General features: G+C 44.1%; 1 protein-coding gene across 1 annotated transcript; it reads right to left on the bottom strand.

The window, feature by feature from the left end:
• Positions 1 to 1,748: 1,748 nt before the first annotated feature.
• On the bottom strand, positions 1,749 to 11,929 carry APOBEC1 (apolipoprotein B mRNA editing enzyme catalytic subunit 1). Its single transcript, XM_047868638.1, has 5 exons — positions 11,892 to 11,929; positions 6,221 to 6,248; positions 3,710 to 4,107; positions 2,745 to 2,863; positions 1,749 to 1,898 (listed from the first exon to the last, which is right to left on the bottom strand). Exons 1-5 carry the CDS (start codon positions 11,905 to 11,907, stop codon positions 1,749 to 1,751), a joined length of 711 nt encoding a protein of 236 aa, XP_047724594.1. The 5' UTR covers positions 11,908 to 11,929.
• Between the last annotated feature and the right edge of the window lie 884 nt (positions 11,930 to 12,813).

Here is a 12,813-nt window from a genome sequence, read left to right as displayed (position 1 = left end):
TCCGGCCTCAGTCAAGCCTGAAGATGACGGCAGTCCTGGCTGACAGCTTGACAGAAACCTCACGAGAGACCCTGAGCCACATACACACTGATAAGTTGCTCCTGAATTCCTGGTGAAGCTGACATAATAAATACTTACTGTTGCTTTAAGCCACAAAGTACTAGAATAATTTGTGATACAGCAGTGGATGACACAACCTGTGATACTACTGTTTGTTAAAATTCCTAGACTCTTTTATTTTTTAATTTTTTTGTAACGTTTTATTTATTTTTGAGACAGGGAGAGACAGAGCATGAACAGGGGAGGGTCAGAGAGAGGGAGACACAGAATCTGAAACAGGCTCCAGACTCTGAGCTGTCAGCACAGAGCCCGACGTGGGGCTCGAACTCACGGACCGCAAGATCATGACCCGAGCCGAAGTCGGCCGCTTAACCGACTGAGCCACCCAGGCGCCCCCCTAGATTCTTTTTTTAATCTCTTTTTTCCCCTTCAGCATTATTGAGACGTAGTAACATACAAGGTTGTGTAAGTTTAAGGTGTACAACATAATAATTTGATATAATATATATTGCAAACTGATTACTACAATAAGGTGAGTAAACGCATTCATCACCTCATAGTTACAGGTGTGCGTGTGTGTGCGTGCGTGTGTGTGTGTGTGTGTGTGTGTGTGTGTGTATAATACACATCACATCTTCTTTATCCATTCCTGGTGATGGACACTTAGGTTGTTTGCATGTCTTGACTATTGGAGACAATGGTGCAATGAACATGGGGTGCAGATACCTCTTTGAGATAGTGATTTTATTTCCTTCAGATATATACCCAGAAATAATATTGTAGAATCATATGATAGTTTTTTTTTTAAGCTTTTATTTTATTTTATTTTATTTTATTTTATTTTATTTTAGGGGCCCCTGGGTGGTTCCGTCAGTTGGGTGCCCGACCTCAGCTCGGGTCATGATCTCATGGTTCATGAGTTGGAGCCCCGCGTCGGGCTCTGTGCTGACAGCTCAGAGCCTGGAGCCTGCTTAGGATTCTGTCTCCCTCTCTCTGCCCCTCCCCTGCTCACACTCTGTCTCTGTCTCTGTCTCTCTCTCTCAAAGATAAATAAACATTTAAAAAAATAACAAAGTTTTTATTTTATTTTATTTTATTTTGAGAGTGAGAGAGAGAGAGCACACAAACAGGGGAGGGGCAGGGAGAGAGGGAGAGAGAGAGAGAACCCCGAGTAGTCTCCTCACTGTCAGCACAGAGCCCTATGAGGGGCTTGAACTCAGGAGCCGTGAGATCATGACCTGAGCCGAAGTCAGACTCTCACCCTATTTAGCGACCCAAGGACCCCTTAATTATTTGTGATGCTCTTGTGAATGGGATTTAAATTTTTTTCGTTTTTAGATAATTTGTTGGCGGTGTATAGAAACACAAGCTGAAAATTTCTACATTCCAATGGCATTCTCTTTTTCGTGGGGCATCAGTGCCTGCTACTGAAACAGAGTACGCAGGAATCATTCTTTTTTTTTTTTTTAATTTTTTAATTTTTGAGAGAGAGAGAGAGACAGACAGAGCATGAGGCAGGGAGGGGCAGAGAGAGGGACACAGAATCGGAAGCAGCTGCCAGGCTCTGAGCTGTCAGCACAGAGCCCCGTGCGGGGCTTGAACTCATGGACTGTGAGATCATGACCTGAGCCGAAGTTGGACGCCCAATCAGCTGAACCACCCAGGTGCCGCACAAGGAATCATTCCATTCATCTCCAAGTCACAGGAAGTTGTATCAACCCTGTAGCTAAAAGGATATGGGGGGGAATCATTTGGTAATGGCAATTTTGAAGAGTAAGTCTGAACAATGTAAGCTGATTCTGACATCTTCTTAAAATCTTTAAGCAGGGAGGGAGACTCTGGAAGGAAAAAAAGAATAATGTTTTTCTTGATACTATTGCAACCACAAACATTTTAAAACATTAGTTGGAAGTTTATTGAGCAACTTTCAAGAGAATACAAATGGGACACCTACATTTCTTCAATGGGATGACACACATCAATATGGAAAAAGAGAATATCTGGAATTCTGTAGAGCCAGTAAGTGTTGTAATAATAATAATAATAATATCAAGTTAATGTGGAGTCCATGTATATCTTAAACCAGTTTATCTGTTCCCTTCTCTCATTTATTTCCTACAGAGATTGTCTTGCTCTTCTCGCATTTTCTTTTTTGTTTGTTTTAAGTTTACTTATTTATTTTGAGACAGAGAGAGAGAGAGAGAGAGAGAGAGCGGGGAAGGGGCAGAGAGAGAGGAAGAGAGAGAATCCCAAGCAGGCCACACGCTGTCAGTCCAGAGCTGGATGAGGGGCTCGGTCTCACCAACCGTGAGGTCATGACCTGAGCCAAAAGCCAAAATCAGGAGTCTGACTGAACCCCTCAGATGCCCATTCTCATACTTTCTTAAGGTACGTCAAGAAGTTAAATAACTAAATTTCAATACAAATGACAAAGAGATGGTGAAGAAAAGACATATCAATTTATCAGAAAAGAATTTTGAAGAAGGATGTTTCTTTTGGTATCATAATCTTTGTCCCTTAATGTGACCGACTAGAGCGGCTCCTGGCTGGCTCAGTTGGAGGATCATGCAAGTGTTGATCTCAGGGTCATAGGTTCGAGCCCTGTGTTGGGTGTAGAGATTACTTAAATAAAAAAACCAAATAAAATAAAATAAAATAAAATAAAATAAAATAAAATAACTTACTAGAATTATGCAGTGCAGTTCCAGTGCATACAGCTTCATCCATACAACAGGGTATCTGGGCCAGTGATCTTCTTCCCCAGGTGGGTAGTTGACAAAATTCCTCCAGCAGTGATCATACTCTAAGGAGACACAAATTTTGGTTCATTCAGCTAACAGAGCACAAAGTTACTTTAAAGAGAGCCCAGCTTATAGATACACATTATATAAAACCCGTCAACCTATTTGCTGTTGGAGATGGACTAACCTCCCCCTGAATCCCTAAAAACAACAACATAGTTTATTCCAAGATGGCTGACGGGTCACCATGGCAGGTGCAGGCATGGAGAAGAGAGCCCTCTTTTTCATATTTTCCTTGCTGTGAATATCAGACCTGGTCCTTTCTCGTGTTATTTTGGACTTTTGCTGCTTCTTCTTCTTCTTTTTGTTTTTTTTAATTTATTCATTTTTGAGAGATAGAAAGAGACAGAGCGGCAGTGGGGGAAGGGCAGAGATAAGAGAGAAACACAGAATCCAAGCTGTCAGGACAGAGTCTGATGCAGGGCTTGAACCCACGAACTGCCAGATCATGACCTGAGCCAAAGTTGGACGCTTAACTGAGCTAGCCAGGCACTCTTTAAAGTTTATTTATTTATTTAGGAGAGAGACAGAGAGAGAGAGGGAGGGAGAGAGCACAGTGGGGGAGGGACAGAGAGAGAGAGAGAGAGAGAGACAGAGAGACAGAGAGACAGAGGATCTGAAGCAGGCTCTGTGCTGACAGCAGAGAGCCCGATGCCGGGCTCGAACTCACGAACTGCTAGATCCTGCCCTGAGCCCAAGTCAGACACTCAACGGACTGAGCCACCCAGGCGCCCCCAGACTTTCACGTCTGAGACTTCCGAAGTGGGATAGTCACTCTTCTGGCCTAGAAACATGCTACCAGCACAGTCTCGCATCAACGCTTAAGGTCCTCTGTTTGTTGTTTTTACCTGGGACTCTCATAACCTGGACGGTCACACCACTGTTGACGAGGTCCCTGAGTCCTTGCCGGTTTTGTTGATCCAGGTGCCAGAAGAGCCGAGATACATAAATAACCAGAGTCACGCTAGGGTGTTGACTCAAAAATCCTCCGATAGCCTTGGAGCATTCCCAACAGGGACTCCAGGACAGGAACCAGGTGATGGAACAGCTGACGGAGGGGCAAAAATGCCTTTCTGAAGTAAATTTTTCTATAAAATTGAGCTCAACGTGGTTGGCGGTGTTTCTGCCCGAGTTTCGCCAGATCCTATGGTTTGTGCCCCACTTAATTTCATAGAGCAGACAGGCCTCTTTGCGGAGTTCTCTGGGGTCAAAGAAGACTTCAAACTCCCAGGGTTCAATTCTTCTCCTGAAACACAAAAAGCGCCCCCATGCTATCAGGCAAGCTTTAGAGGGACCCTAGGAATGATTTCGTGTTCCCCTCTCCTATCACACCGATCTCAAACATGACATCTCAGGGGGCGCCTGGGTGGCGCAGTCGGTTAAGCGTCCGACTTCAGCTCAGGTCACGATCTCGCGGTCCGGGAGTTCGAGCCCCGCGTCGGGCTCTGGGCTGATGGCTCGGAGCCTGGAGCCTGTTTCCGATTCTGTGTCTCCCTCTCTCTCTGACCCTCCCCTGTTCATGCTCTGTCTCTCTCTGTCCCAAAAATAAATAAACGTTTAAAAAAAAAATTTAAAAAAAAAAAAAAAATGACATCTCAGGACATTTTCTTTTCTAATCTGTCTCCCAAAGGTATCTAGGTGGGCCCGTCTGAATCATCAGAGTTTCTCTCACAAGCATAGTGAAGAGAGTTTTCCCACCTCACGTCATGGAGTTACCACTCTCTCTATACCGTTGCTTGGTAGTTTTGAATTCAGGCATAAATATGTAGAGACGCCACGTTCCGATCCCTACACCTCACCGTTCCTCAGTGGGACTCTAATTAAATCTTAGGTAGGAGCCTCAAGCTGCCAACAAGACTCTATTGCCAAGTCTGAAGAGAGAAGAAGCCTCAGAATTCCTCGGCATGAAATTCTGCGTACTAATTCCTCATAAGAAAAAAATTCAAATTGCTCCCAGTGGCATCTTTATTTATTTATTTTTTAAAGATTTTTGTCTTTAACAGTCTCTACACCCAGTGTGGGGCTCAGACTTACCACACCAAGACCAAGAGTCACATGCTCCACTGACGGAGCCAGCCAGGCGCCCCTCCCAATGACATCTGTAGATTTAATACTTTCCACGTCTCAGAGCTGTAACTCAGGGGAAACTCAAGATCGTGATGAGTACTCTTCTTTGCCATATGGTTGAGTCATCAGCTTATTACATCCCAATATTTCCACTCATCCCTAAAGTATTACATTTATTGACCACACAGATCAGTTCTCCCACCCATCGTGAGATAATTTATTCCCTGACAAAAGTCCCCCTGTTATAATGCTACGTCTGAAAAATGGGAATATAGTATAAAATAAAAATATGAACTCAAAGTGACAAATGAGTTCTCTGGACCTTTCGCTAATGGCTATCAAGTCATGTGATTTAAACAGAGAAGTATGAAGATAAAACAGTAACAGAACAAAGCTGGAAGGTAATTTATTTAAACAGAAACCAAAAGACATACAAACAAAGATATAGGAAGCAATAATCATAGGGCGCCTGGGTGGCTCAGTCAGCTGAGCATCCAACTCTTGGGCCCACAGCAGGCTCCGCATGGAGCCTGCTTGGGATTCTCTCTGTCTGCCCCCAGCCCCTAGCTCGTGTGTGTGCTCTCTCTCTCTCTCTCAAAATAAAAAAATAAACTTTTAAAAAAGCAATAGTTATAGAGAATGAAGTTAGAAAAGGCAAAAGGTGGGACGCCTGGGTGGCTCAGTCGGTTGAGCGCCCAACTCTTGATTTCTGCTCAGGTCATGATCTCGTGGTTTGTGGGTTCGAGCCCCGCATCAGGCTCTGTGCTGACAGCTCAGAGCCTGGAGCCTGCTCCGGATTCTGTGTCTCCCTCTCTCTCTCTGCCCCTCCCCTGCTTGTGCTCTGTCTCTCTGTCTCTCTGTCTCTGTCTCTCTCTGTCTCTCTCTCTCTCTCAAAAATAAATAAATAAATGTAAAAAATAAAATTAAAAAAAAAAGAAAGAAAAGGCAAAAGGAAAGAGTGGGAACATGATACAACAAGAAAGGAAAAATATGGAAAGCTATAGTCTTACAGCTCTTAAATCTACTTTTTCTTGCTGAATTAAATGCTCACTATGGTAGTATTCTTTTCTTTTTTTTTAATGTTTATTTATTTTGGAGAGAGGCAGAGAGAGAGCAGAGGAAAGGCAGAGAGAGGAGACACAGAATCCAAAGCAGGCTCCAGGCTCTGAGCGGTCAGCCCAGAGCCTGATGCGGGGCTTGAACTCACCAACTGTGAGATCATTACCTGAACTGCACTCGGATGCTTAACCAACTGAGCCACCCAGGTGCTCCTATGATAATATCAGTCTTACCTCAAGGTGGCATCTCCAGCGGAAGGCCCTGTTGACCAAGAGACGATTATGTCAAATAACACCCACACACATATTTAGCTCAGAAAAATACTCGGTTTTTCTAAACCTGCAAACCATATCAGAAAATGGGGTTAAGGGGCGCCTGGGTGGCTCAGTCGGTTGAGCGTCCGACTTCAGCTCAGGTCGCGATCTCATGGTTCGTGAGTTCGAGCCCCGAGTCGGGCTCTGGGCTGACGGCTCAGAGCCTGGAGCCTGCTTCCGATTCTGTGTCTCCCTCTCTCTGTGCCCCTCCCCCATTCATGCTCTGTCTCTCTCTGTCCCAAAAATGAATAAACATTAAAAAAAAAAATTAAAAAAAAAAAAAAAGAAAATGGGGTTAAAAGAGTCTCTCCTATATTAATTGGATTGGACCCTCAAGAAAAGCCACATTTTTAAGGGCTCTGCCAAAAATCTATTTTCCCAATCCCAAACCAGAAAATCCTCCTTCAGGCTCCAGCAAGAGTGATCAAGTGCAATGAGACAGTCATTCCTCAGAGGCTCCTATGTGTAATTTCTACCTGCTTCCATAGCACCCTGTATGTCCTTCGTCACAGCAATTATCATGTTACATATATATATATATATATATATATATATATATATATATTTTATGGAGCTATTTTTCTTATATTTTATTTATTTTTTAATTTACATCCAAGTTAGTTAACATAGAGTGCCACAATGAGTTCAGGAGTAGATTCCAGTGATTCATCCCCTAGCTATGACACCCAGTTACACCTAGGTATCACTAGGTATAAGGTAGGTATAAGTTATATCTAGGTATAAGCACCCAGTGTTTATCCCAAGTGACTTCCTTAATACCCCTTACCCATTTAGCCCATCCCCCTCCCACAACCCCTCCAGCAACCCTCAGTTTGTTCTCTATATTTAAGAGTCTCTTATGTTTTGTCCCCCTCCCTGTTTTTATATTATTTCTGCTTCCCTTCCCTTATGTTCATCTGGTTTGTCTCATAAAGTCCTCATATGAGTGCAGTCATGTGATTTTTGTCTTTCTCTGACTGACTAATTTCACTTAGCATAATACCCTCCAGTTCCATCCACGTAGTTGCAAATGGCAAGATTTCATTCTTTTTGATTGCCGAATAATAGTCCATTGTATACATATATACCACACCTTCTTTATCCATTCATCCATCGATGGACATTTGGGCTCTTTCCATACTTTGGCTATTGTCGATAGTGCTGCTATAAACATGGGGGTGCATGTGCCCCTTTGAAACAGCACCCCTGTATCCCTTGGATAAATCCCTAGTAGTGCAATTGCTGGGTCGTAGGGTAGTTCTATTTTGAATGTTTTGAGGAACCTCCATACTGTTTTCCAGAGTGGCTGCACCAGTTTGCATTCCCATATCATGCTATATTTTGATTGGTATTTACACGACCATAATAACAATGAATTATAAATTATGTGAGATACGGATTATGAATATCTTGTTCTAGACTCTATCATCACACTGCCTGAAACGTGTTGGCAGTAGATATTTATTGAACAACTGACTGAACGAGTCTCACTACTATCAATTATGGGAAACCTAAATATATACACAGAGAAATGAAGAGACAGAAAGAGAACAATATTATGCGGAGAGAGTGGCTCTCTCATACGTTGTTGGTGGGAACGTAAACTGGCACAGCCACTCCAGGAAACAGGCAGTTTCTTAATCGTTATTATTATTTTATTTTTATTTTTAAAGCTTACTTATTTATTTTGAGAGAGGATAGGAGCAGAGAGAGGTCCCAAGGAGGGTCCGTGCTCAGTGAGGAGCCTAATGCAGGGCTCGACCTCACAAATGAGAGATCATGACCTGGGCTGAAATCAAGAGTTGGTTGCTCAACTGACACCCAGGTGTCCCAGAAGTTTCTTAATTGAAAACAACAACCGGGGCGTCTGGGTGGCTCAGTCGGTTAAGCGGCCGACTTCGGCTCGGGTCATGATCTCGAGGTCCGTGAGTTCGAGCCCCGCGTCGGGCTCTGTGCTGACAGCTCGGAGCCTGGAGCCTGTTTCAGATTCTGTGTCTCCCTCTCTCTGACCCTCCCCTGTTCATGCTCTGTCTCAAAAATAAATAAAACGTTAAAAAAAATTTTTTTAATAAAAAAAAACAACAACCTTAATTCTTTTTCTGTATTAAAAACCTGGGTAGCTCTGTTGGCCCATCCTCTGACTCCTGATTTCAGCTCAGGTAATGATCGCAGGGTTGTGGGAGTCTGCTTCAGACTCCACGCTGAGTGGGGAGCTGGCTTGGGATTCTCTCTTTTCCCCTCTCTCTCAGCCCCCCCCCCCCACGCTCTCTCTCTAAAATAAAAAAAAAAGAGGGGCGCCTGGGTGGCTCAGTTGGTTAAGCGGCCGACTTTGGCTCGGGTCATGATCTCGCGGTCCGTGAGTTCGAGCCCCGCGTCGGGCTCTGTGCTGACAGCTCAGAGCCTGGAGCCTGTTTCAGATTCTGTGTCTCCCTCTCTCTGACCCTCCCCCGTTCATGCTCTGTCTCCTGCTCTGTCTCTCTCTCTCTGTCTCAAAAATAAATAAACGTTAAAAAAATAAAATAAAATAAAGATTAATTAAAAATTTAAAAAAAAATAAAAGCAACAACAATTGAAATGCAACTGCCATATAACCCAGCAACTGCACCCTGGGCATTTATCTCAGAGACACGAAAATGTAGACTCCCACGAAGGCTGTATGCAAATGTTTCTATCGCTTTGATTTGTAATATCTAAAGACTGGCATCAACCTAGATGCCCAGATGTTAAACAATCCGTGGTAAATGGAATGGAATTTAGCAATAAAAAGGAACAAACTATTGATACATGTAATAACTTGGATGAATCTCCAAGGAATTATGCTGGGGGAGGGAGGAGCAATTTCAAAAAGTTGCATTCTGCATGATTCCATTTGTCTAACATTTTGAGTGGCAAAATTTTAGAAGTGAGGACAGATCAGTGGTTCTCAGGAATTAAGAACAGGGGTGGGGCAGGAGGAAGGAGGGTTCGGTTATAAAAGGGCAATAAAGGGAGCCTGGGTGGCGCAGTCGGTTAAGCGTCCGACTTCAGCCAGGTCACGATCTCGCGGTCCGTGAGTTCGAGCCCCACGTCAGGCTCTGGGCTGATGGCTCAGAGCCTGGAGCCTGTTTCCGATTCTGTGTCTCCCTCTCTCTCTGCCCCTCCCCCGTTCATGCTCTGTCTCTCTCTGTCCCAAAAATAAATAAACGTTGAAAAAAAAATTAAAAAATAAATAAATAAAAGGGCAATAAAATATCTCTGTACTGTTGGAATGATCATGGAGGTGAAAACACAGACCTCTGCAGGTGACAAAATTGCCTACAACTAAATACACACAGAGGCGCCTGGGTGGCTTAGTCGGTTAAGCGGCCGACTTGATTGCAGCTCAGGTCATGATCTCACGGTTTGTGGGTTCGAGCCCCACGTCAGGCTCTGTGCAAACAGCTCAGAATCTGGAACCCGCTTTGGATTCTGTGTCTCCCTCTCTCTGCGCAAGCCCCTCCCCCCCAACTCCTGCTCATGCTCTGTCTCCCTCTCTCTCTCTCTAAAATAAATATTTTTTTAAAATTCAAAACAAAGAAATAAACATTAAAAAAAAGAAAATACACACACATAAATGACTACAAGCGCAACTGGAGAAATCTGAATAAAATAGGTGGGTTGTGTCCATGTTAGTATTCTCGTTGTGATATTATTCTACACTTGACCTTTAGCCACAGGCTGAGAAGCCATAGGTTGTGAAATTATTCTATAGTTTTGCAAAACGTAACCATTGGGGGGAACTGAGCAAAGTGTATAAGGAACCTCTCTATTATTCTTAAAGCTGCACGTTTTTAAACTTTGATTATCTCAAAATAACTACTTAAGGAGTATTTAGTAGTATGGAGAGAAGCCAGGGCACCACTGGCTTAATATAGATGTACTTTTGGGGTGCCTGGCTGGCTGAGTAGGTAAGGTATGCGCCTTTTTTTTTTTTTTAATTCTTGTTTATTTTTGAGAGAGAGACAGAGACAGAGACAGAAACAGAAACAGAGCAGGGGAGGGCAGAGAGACAGGGAGACAAGAATCCGAAGCAGACTCCAGGCTCTGAGCTGTCAGCACAGAGTCTGACGCGGCGCCCGAACTCACAAACTGCGAGATCATGACCTGAGCCAAATTTGGACACTCAGCCGACTGAGCCACCCAGGCCCCCCTATGCGCACATGTACTTTTTAAACCACAAATCAAGAGGAACGAAGAAAGATCTGCATCAGTGAGAGGAGTGAAAAAACATTTGCAAAATACATATGGAAAGATATTCTTTTTTTTTTTTTTTAAGTTTATTCATTTAGTTTGACAGAGAATGGGGAGGGGCAGAGAGAGAGGGAGAGAGAATCCCAAGCAGGTTGCATGCTGCCAGCGCTGAGCCTGATGCGGGGCTCAGACTCAAGTACTATGAGATCATGACCTGAGCCGACACCAAGAGTGGGACGTTTCACCAGCTGAGGCACTCAGGTGCCGAGATATGAAAAGATCTTGTTGAACCAGCAGAGGAGAAGCTGACTTCACCTGGAGCCCAGTGGGTACTGAGGGCATTGACGGCAAAATGCTGCCGCACAAAGGATCTCAAAGGTGGCAAAAGTCTCCCTCTGAATCAAGTTAATGCGGAAGGAGGGAGAGAAAGAAGCAACACTCACTGCCCTTAGGAAAAGAAAAGAACAGTAGAGTTAGCAGCAGAATTTGGAGCTAGGATGTAAACTGAGTCAACATGGGGCACGACTCAGTCATCTGAGTTCCCAATGTACAAAGTTTCAGGGAATGGAGATGATCCTTCGGTCAAAAGAAACAGCTAAGAGGGGCATCTGGGCGGCTCAGTCAGTTAAGCGTCCGACTTCGGCTCAGGTCGTGATCTCACGATTCGTGGGTCCGAGCCCTGCGTCGGGCTCTGTGCTGACAGCTCAGAGCCTGGAGCCCGCTTCGGATTCTGTGTCTCCCTCTCTCTCTCTCTCTCTCTCTCTCTCTGCCCCACCCCCCTGCTCATGCTCTTTTTCTGTCTCAAAAATAAACATTAAAAAAAAAAGACTTTCTTTTTTTTAACTTCATGTACTTATTTTTTAAATTAATTTTTGACAGAGAGAGAGAGAGAGAGAGAGAGAGAGAGAATGAATGGGGGAGGGGCAGAGAGAGAAGGAGAGAGAGTATCCTAAACAGGCTCCTTACTGTCAGTGCAGAGCCCGACGTGGAGCTCAATTGCATGAACTGCGAAATCTGAACCTGAGCCCAAATCAAGAGTCAGACACCGACTAGGCCACCCGGGCGCCCCCACTGCTATTTTTTAAACTGTTATTTAACAGTCGTATTTTTCACTGAACTTTTTATTACGGTGAAACAAGCATCGATTTGGTGTCATTTGATCAAAATCATTTGTGGATGTGAATAGTTAGTATTAAGAATAATAATAAATCCCGTTTAAGAGCCGTATGAATATATTAATACACAGGAAAGTTGAAAAACACTCAAGGACGACACAAGCAAAGGCAGGGCACGCACACACATGCACACACATACACACACACACAGAATATCTGCCCTTTTCATGAATATAGAGCTTCCCAGGCCCCCCGGTCCGTTTTACCTTTGTCAGAAGCCATGGTGCTCTGTCACTGGACTTTTCCCCCCCCGGAACCGTATATTGTGCTGATCGCTCTTACCAACAACACGCCTGGACATCATAGGTGTGGCCGCTGATAGCTGGCTGGGGCAGAGGATGACTCAGTCCTGAGTCTCAGGCAATTGCTGGGTATCTCGACTCTGCAAACAGTGAGCAGATTAAGAGGGGAGGAGGTGTGGGGAATTCACATCAATTGAATTCACATCAATTTCTTTGATAAGAAAGCTTAGGAGTCTGTAGAGTAAATCACCGGGGATATCTGCATTTCCAAGTTCTTCCCTGGAAACCTCTGAATTTAGGAACGTTTTCCTCTTTTAAAAATGAAGGGTCAGGCAAGACTGATCAATCATTCTTTATTAGAGAGAGCGAAGGAAGAACAAAGAGAAGAGAGAACCGACGGGTTGTAGAATCTGAAGGCTTTCAACGTTACCTGGTGCAGACGCTGAGGATTACTTATTTCTTTACTTGAGCGACCATTTGCTTATATCTTTAGCGATTATTTACTTATTTCTAACTTCCTCTTATTTTGTTCTTTGCCCCCAATCTTGTTGGAACGGGGAGGGGCACCAATAGATGCAAAATCAGGAGGACTTTGGCCTCTGAGTTGGGTAATTAGTGCATCTAATTACGTCTTTGGTGATCCCTCTTCCGTTTTGAAGCTAAGGTTAAGTGTATGGCCAGGTCCACTCCTGCTTTCTCATCCTTCTTGAGGAAGTGAATACTGTGCTCCAGACTGCCGTTGCCTCCTGTTGCCTGAACCCTGGCTCATGCATCTCTGAGGCTCAGCACACACTCGCAGAATTGAGGGCATTTTCAAGACCCAGGGCTCCCTCCCTCTAGGGTCTCATAACTAGAGCTTCTGAACTCTGAATCTCAAGGACCATCC

The sequence above is a fragment of the Prionailurus viverrinus genome, chromosome B4, assembly GCF_022837055.1.
Source record: "Prionailurus viverrinus isolate Anna chromosome B4, UM_Priviv_1.0, whole genome shotgun sequence".
Lineage (NCBI taxonomy): Eukaryota > Metazoa > Chordata > Mammalia > Carnivora > Felidae > Prionailurus > Prionailurus viverrinus.
Note: the sequence above shows the minus strand (reverse complement) of the source record. Positions and strands in the feature narration are given on the sequence as shown.

Coding starts and splice junctions, on each gene's coding strand:
- APOBEC1 (XM_047868638.1), bottom strand. Junction 4,108..6,220: donor GCTGGAGATGCCACCTTGAG/GTAAGACTGATA, acceptor TTTGTGTTTCAG/GAGAAGAATTGAACCCTGGG. Junction 1,899..2,744: donor AACTGCACTGCATAATTCTA/GTAAGTTATTTT, acceptor TTTTCCTTCCAG/AGTCTCCCTCCCTGCTTAAA.